Source organism: Rosa chinensis, chromosome 5 (assembly GCF_002994745.2).
Source record: "Rosa chinensis cultivar Old Blush chromosome 5, RchiOBHm-V2, whole genome shotgun sequence".
Lineage (NCBI taxonomy): Eukaryota > Viridiplantae > Streptophyta > Magnoliopsida > Rosales > Rosaceae > Rosa > Rosa chinensis.
Window position 1 is genome coordinate 32432763 of NC_037092.1, and position 7591 is coordinate 32440353.

Here is a 7591-nt window from a genome sequence, read left to right on the forward strand (position 1 = left end):
CTTTAGAATCAAAGCATACACCGCTTTCGGATAAGAATGTTTCTCATACCTTGTCCGTTTACTATAAGTGACTAATGCAACACAATATTTATTTTTTGCATAATGTATGAGAATGGTGAGTGTGGAGAAGAAAACCCTAACCCTAGCTCTCACTTGAAAAGTCAAAACAAAATATCAATTATTTGCATAAAAAGCCAAAATATGAGTACTTTGCAAACATTCAGCTTTGTATTTTCTTTTCTTTTGAGCATTGAATAAGCATTATCTTTTTCTCCTCTCATATCATTACATACAACATAAGATTATACAAAACATAGGCCCTCTTTATGGTGAACAAACTATAGGCCTATAAAGAATGTTATCAATATACAAATAATTGGGATTAATTTAACAACACTTGCTTTTGTGGGAATATTTTGAGGTTGGACCAACTCTGCAGCTCTGTAAACTCTAAACCAAGACTGGGAAAAAATAATTATCTCTTGACAAATCAAATCAAATAATGCAAGGAACATTCCTTCTTGAATTGCCAAAATTTAATGTGGACGCTGATGCTATGTTTTCTTAGCCTGCAGTACCAACGTAGAATGATCAGTTTAAGTTATAGTAACAGGGACTTTCACATCAGCTCGTACCGCGCATAACAAATACAGAGATGAATACATGCCTGAAATTTGTTAGTATTGCCACACCATATACAAGAGTGCTAAAAAAAATGCAGTACCTTTCTTAGATATTTCTTGTGAAGTTTCATTGCCCCACTGCAAGCTTTTTTGGCATCTAAATTTCCAGTTATGTCATTCAATATCTGTGAGAGAGAGTCAACAGACGGGTAAAAGTAAATAAGATAAAGTTAATCTCCAGAATTGAAAACTCTACTCATTTATTGGACAATAAGCATAAAAAATGCTTGACTGCTGCTGAGTGCTTGAGAAAATTGTGTGGCATTTCTTGTTTAGGGCTTAGAAACAAATACTGATCATTTGAAGATAAAACTATAGCATCTAATTTTGCTCCAAAACATGTTTTAAATACTGCTGATGATATCCAATATTTCAAGGAAAGTAGTTTAAAGAAAGGCTGATCAACTGACTCACTGCTCAAGTTTTATTTTTCACTCCTCAGATGTCAAATCAAACTTCATTCAACTATAAGGCCTCCCAGCCCATGACTCCTTGTTTAGATACCAGGACCGAAGGCTATGGGGATTGCTTACTATCATTTCACTCACGTTCTTTGTTCTTCTTTTTCTAGACAACTTTAAGACATGCCATTCAAATCGCTAATTTAGGATGGGTCCTTAATAAGTGAGTGAATGATTAATTCATCACCCGGCTGTGACTTGCTTTCCCCTATGATTTCTGCTTAATTTATGTACTGCCATTGTCAAATTAAGCAGCAAATTGAAGGTTTCTAAAGCATTGCAAATCATCAACTCATAATCTAACCTTAACAACATCATCGAGACCCCGAGCTTCTGTCAGTAGTTTTGAGCTCTTATCTTTTAAGACACTGGCAACAAGGAAAATGGATATTGGGAGCGGTTCTTCCGAACCTTTTACTTTCATATTTTCCCTCTCATACTTCCCACAATGACGTTTTGACTTTGCTTTCCCTTTAGAAGATCCAGATCCCTCAGCCCTTTCATTATCAGTATCAGAATCTTCATACACACCATACAAGTCAGGATCATACTCAAGAGCCCACATCATCTGTTAAAAGTTCAATTGAGACCAATTATTACTAAAGCAAAAAAAGAAATGAAGCTTACGATGTAGGAAAACAGATGCACGCTAGTTTCATCATCATGCATAGACCATATGCACACACACACACACACACACACGCACACGCACACACGCACACACATACCTACACGTTATGTATATAACAGTGATATGATGACAAATACAGTATTTCCTTTTATTTTTCGTGAACAATGTAATATTAAAATGAAGTCTTGCCTCCATTCAAACTTCAACCTGATCCAGTTATGTCCCAAGTTATTGGTTTCAATATAAAATGCCTGCGATAATTCCTAAATTCTTTTCTCCTAAGCACTTGCCAATTGAAGTACTAATTTTGTTATCTTCAACTTGGAAAAGATTGCCCAATACAAATGATAATGCAGAAATTTAAAATCTAAGAAATCTAGAAGTGGAGGGAAGTTTCGATAAACTGGCTTCCCTAAATAGTTACAAGGATTTCCTAAAAGCACCTCAACATATAATGCAGAAAATTAAAATATTCAAAGACCATTAAAGAAAGACAGCTGCTTTTGGAATTCCTAGAAAATCATTCTGCACTCTGAAAATTAATATTTTTTATTTCCATAGACTATAAGTGAAGAGGAGAGCAACGGAGCGCTATTAACATTTCCTTAGAGAAAATAGCATAAATGTACAAGAGAAATGCGTTCTCACCTCCCAAAGGTATAAAGAATCACAAAAAGAGAATTCCCGACGAAACAAAACCATAAGCATCCGAAAAGCGAATAAATAATCTCCTCCACCTAGCGTCTCTGTAATAAAAATTGAGCATTTCTGTTACTATCTATTCTTGAGATGCACAAGAAAAATATGGAATACGCAAGAAGAGGCAATTTTAATAACCAACTCCCCAGTGAGCAAAAGATTCAGTCTCTCCAAATGTTGTATCAATATCCACGAGTTGATATCAAATTCTGATAAAGTAATACTGGTGGAGCATAAATTTTAAAATCAATGGTCAGCAGATGACCAGAACTAATGAAGAAAGTTAACACTTTCAACCTATGATAGTTCCCCGCTTTGATATGTGACAGAGACTTATGAATTATTCATCATTTAGTGTAATACATTAGCTTAGGAAGGAGATAAGCTTTATCTGCTGAACTATGACAGTTAAGCATAGTACCAAATGCGAAGCAATTTCCAGTCAATACCTAAGTGCTGATGAAGTTTCGGATCAATGACTTGAGTGATTGCAGCCAAATTATTTAGTTGTGCCTCCACCCCAACAGAGTTATCGGTACATCTGAAATTTCCTCGCTTTAAATTTCAAATAACAGACGTCATAAGAAACTGGAATCCAATTTAATAAACAAAAAAAACAGTAAATAATTTGGCAGGTTGAGGGGAAAACTATTTAAAGTTCAAATGGAAAGATAAATGTTATAGCTACTTTCAATCAAACATATTGATTGAAAATTGCAAATCTCCTCAGGTAATTTCAGGAAACAATAACCTAGCTGATCCTTTTCCCAAGACAAGCATGGAGAAAAGGCATGTGGAATCACTTATACACATATGCGCGTGCCTCACTAAGTAAAGAGCAGGTCATACTTTAAAATTGACTGAAAGCATGTTAGGTAATCACCAGGTGCTATGCTACTGGTTTGATATAATACCAGAATGAATGTATAAATCCAGAGATTCAGTTCAAAACTTTACCAGTCTGCGCATCAAACGTTCAAAACACCAAAATGCATCTGCTTCATCATCAAGAAGGATAATCATGGGGGAGCAAAGATCACTCATTCCTGCTCAGCATGGAGATAATATTCAGCATTTAGAACCACAATTTTGTGGCAAAAATCAAATGAAATTGTTTTCAATTCCAAGTGTGTAGGGACGAGCACCAAAAATCAACATAACCAACATTCTAATCATGATACTGGAGATTCAGTAGCAAGCTAATGATTCATAAATTAACAACCTTGACAGTAGCCGACATCTGTATCTATCCAGGAATAAACAGCTAGAATATCCCAAAGTTTTGATAAGTTTTCTTGCTTCTCGTAAAACACTAGCGTCCTGTCAGTGCGAATTACGTCAAGCCCTGGCATATATACGCAATGAAAACCAATTTACCAAATCTGTAAACATAATTTTGAGAAATCTTTAATTCATCAGGTATCATCAGTATGTGTCACCTACAGGGCGTAGGTGATGTAAAGAGTTGTAATACCAATGCCACAAGTTACATTTATCAGCGTATGTGAAGAAATGTTGAAAACAGCAAAGCGATGAAAGAAAAACACCTTGTGTAAATTTTGTAGAAACGGAAATTAAGAAAAGTTCCTTAGAATATAAATAATGTACATCTCACTAACCTATTTGATGCAAAGTACGCAGCCACTGGATTATTTTCTTATCCTTCACTGGTTCCATAGCACTAGCAGGATTCATGGTATTACCATTGGCTTTACCATTTTCCTGTGAAGATAAAGCCTGTCCCTTATCTGGATTTATTTGCATAAGTACTATTGGATCCTGAATGGGCTGGCCATCATCAGTGATTACAGGGGCAGTGATGAACCTACCACTTCCAACAACAGGAAACATTTGGCGGCAATCTTCCTTCCACCTAGCATAGTCTATCCTGAAAGTAAAACATGCAAAGCAGAATTCATACCAAATTATACTCAATTCTTCGAGAGGTGAACAGTACAAAATTTGTATCTTAAAATTTTATCCACATAGGATTCCTTAAGAATGATTCCAAACGTGTGGATATCCTTGTGGGTGTCATACCGCCATATCAGCCTGCCATATAGTTCAATAATTGGAAACGTATACAAATCTTCTGGATCCTTGTCTTATTAGAAACATCTCCATGTTCCCAAACAGTCAACTAAATGTAGTCAACTGGGTATGTTATATATTATATAGCCTAAGTTCATGATATTGATAATTTGTTTCCAAAAAGATACCATACAATCACAAAGCTAAGGGATCAGAGCATTTGTAATTATAACTTGGAAATAACTATCTCATTAGTCCTTCCTTGTCATTTCCTGATGTGCCACCCACAAGGAAAGTTTAACAAGCTTAAAATAAATATATAACAAGTTTCAGTAACTCCAGGCATATAACAACAAAGACCTTCGACGCTGCCGGAGCTGCTCTCTTTCTTCAAATGTGCTATTCGGGTGATAACAACCGAGTAGAAATTCCCAAACTTCTCCTCTAATTGATGGATGGATACCCTGATGGGTAAAATAGTATGGAAAAATTAGCCTCTTAAATTGTATATCTTTTAAGAAAACCATATGAAATAAAAGATCTATATATCAACTAAATGGAGAAAGAGAAACTACTACCAGACGAAAAGAATTGGAAGGTCAGAAAGGAAGCATTTATGTCATTATGTGTCAAATTTTTGTTAAAAAAGAATAATAGTTAACCTGACTTATCACTAAAGAATGGCACAGTCTCAGTGAAAAATTTAGCCTGATTTCTACATATCCCTTTTCATACATATGCAGGCTAAGGGCTAAACATGGCAGTAAGTAAATCAGAAAACAGGTGAGTCAAATTTTCTATCAAAAAAAAAGAAAAAAGAAAAAATTCAACGGCTACACTGGCAAATGTGAATCCTACCGAGAATGAACAAGTAAGCATACTTAGTAGTACTATTGAATCATAATAACAAACTCACCCCGCGATGGATTCGACTCAAAGTCTTGCCTATATCCAGATAACCTTCTGGAGAAAATGCGGCCTGCCATTTCCTTGAACTTAGAGTCTTACCTGCCTGCATAAGCAAATAAAAGGAGCTGAAAATGGAAGAAACACAGAATGGCATATAGTAATCCAAATCATGACAAAGGAGCTGTTACAATTGCATACATTTCTTTTTATAGCATACACAATGCATCACTAAAATCAAGATAAACTTCTCCCATTGACAAGAAAAATCCTAACTGGGAAATTGAATTATTAGATATCCAACACAATCTATCTCACACTATCCAGTATGTATACCAATAATGAATTGTTATACTCTGCCAGTTCTAAGAGTTGGTGCCGATTCTTTTCAAATCTTATCGTTGCTGACTTTGATGCCCTCACCAATTTCAGAAACAACATTTAAAGATAAAGAAAAATTAGATATGTGTTTTCGAGCCGGAATTAGAGATCTACAACCCCAAGTAAGCTAATCAGAAGAAATAAGACCCAAAAGGATCCTCCCACTATATATGAGTGTACATAAAATACATATCTGCTCTGGAAGCAAGAAGCTCGCACCAACAATAGCATTATTACACTCGACTTCATTGCCTTGAAATAAAACTCTCTAGGCATACTGTTTCATAGGAGCGGGTTAAAAGTAAAATTGCCTATATTTGAAGATTATAAATCAGACTGAAATCACCAAAGATGACTACTTCATTTCCCAACTATTAAATACCATGCTAGCCTAAATGTATAATCACAGTCCTCATGCCATACACAAAGCCTGACATTAAACCCCAGGATCCACGATACAGAATTGGCTTGGTACTTTTGGTACTCTAATTCTCCAAAACTAGCATTCCCGACATAACCGATATATGAGGGAGAAGGAGATAAAATGCCCAAATTTCAGAAACTTACAAACAAAAGATGGTGAAATACTGGAGTTTAAGGCAAGTAATAATATTGGCCCTCAAATGCTTCCAAATTATCAATATAACATACAGGTTTAAATGTTTCTGCAAATTAACTGTGAATCTTATCAACCAAATAATCATATCAGTCCTTCCAAAATTCAACAATGTGCATCAAACATCAACCAACATGTCAAAAGCACAATCGGGTTTCAACAGAAATTCCCCAATGCACATCACTGTGTGATCCATACTAATACTAAAGCCATGATCTTTATCGAAAAATCTAGCACAACCCACTATCAAATCTGAGGCATTAAGCAACATCCTGGACCCAAATTGGAAACTGATCTAAAGTAGGATACTGGGTATCCTTAACATCAATACCAAACATTAAATAACAGAGGCTTCATGAATTACTAAATATCAATCACAACAAAATTAAAGAAGAGAAAGAAAGAGACACCTTGATCTTGAACCGGGTTTTGGGTACATCAGTACACTCAGGGCGGACCTCATAGAAAGAATCAGCAGGAGTTCCGGAGCTCCCCCACATTCCAATTATCCAATGCCTCAAAAGTTACTATCTTTTTCTTGTTTTCCAAAACCCTTTGAGGCCCTAAACCACCACCCAGAGCAAGATCAACAAAACCCAGAAGAAAAAAAACTAAACCACCCAGATGAGGTGGTTGGCCTGACCAAAAGAAACCCCACAAAGACAACTAAGAAAGACAAAGACTCCTCCTCCTTTTTGCCTTTGTCTCTGTGTTTCTTGAGTTTTCTTTTGTGTTTTTTTTTTTTTTTTTGGCGGTGTGGGGATGATGGTGGTGTTTGACACACTGTCAAAGTCGTAATGAGACGACGACGATCTCCATGGCACCACACCTGAAAACCCCACACAAAGATTGGTTTTCACTTTTTACTATGGTTTTAACGTTATTTTTCACTTACTTCACTGTCTAAATTTTTCATGTCATCTATTTATTACACACATAAATCACCCTACATTTCTTTTACCTCTAATTGTACGGCGAGGGAAGCCAAAACCAATTAACCATTACTTGGGTTTCCATTGTCTTTGGTTTTTTACCGTTGTTCTGTAAATTTACTATTTTTTTGTTTTTTTTTTGGATTTTTCATTGGATTTTAGCTCTTGTTTTAGTTTGGCCTAGTATTGCAGAAACTTGACTTGAATGGTAGAGAGGTTTTGTAGGTAGAACAGAGAGGGAGGGAATGGGT

At 35.8% G+C, this 7591-nt stretch overlaps 1 protein-coding gene across 1 annotated transcript; it reads right to left on the bottom strand.

Moving 5' to 3' along the window:
- Positions 1-202: 202 nt before the first annotated feature.
- Positions 203-7283, bottom strand: LOC112166203 (rab GTPase-activating protein 22). The gene is made up of 11 exons (XM_024302977.2): positions 6819-7283; positions 5422-5517; positions 4866-4969; positions 4094-4362; positions 3697-3819; positions 3432-3520; positions 2924-3029; positions 2424-2521; positions 1449-1712; positions 725-808; positions 203-569 (listed from the first exon to the last, which is right to left on the bottom strand). The coding sequence occupies exons 1-11, from the start codon at positions 6906-6908 to the stop codon at positions 555-557; spliced, it is 1338 nt and encodes a 445-aa protein (XP_024158745.1). The 5' UTR covers positions 6909-7283; the 3' UTR covers positions 203-554.
- Positions 7284-7591: the final 308 nt, after the last annotated feature.

Excerpts from the sequence above, each read along its gene's own strand:
- LOC112166203 (XM_024302977.2), bottom strand. The coding sequence starts at position 6,908 with ATGTGGGGGAGCTCCGGAACTCCTGCTGATTCTTTCTATGAGGTCCGC. Across the intron at positions 1,713-2,423 it reads ATTCTTTATACCTTTGGGAG|ATGATGTGGGCTCTTGAGTA; the intron begins GTGAGAACGCAT and ends AACTTTTAACAG. Across the intron at positions 809-1,448 it reads GTCTCGATGATGTTGTTAAG|ATATTGAATGACATAACTGG; the intron begins GTTAGATTATGA and ends TCTCTCTCACAG.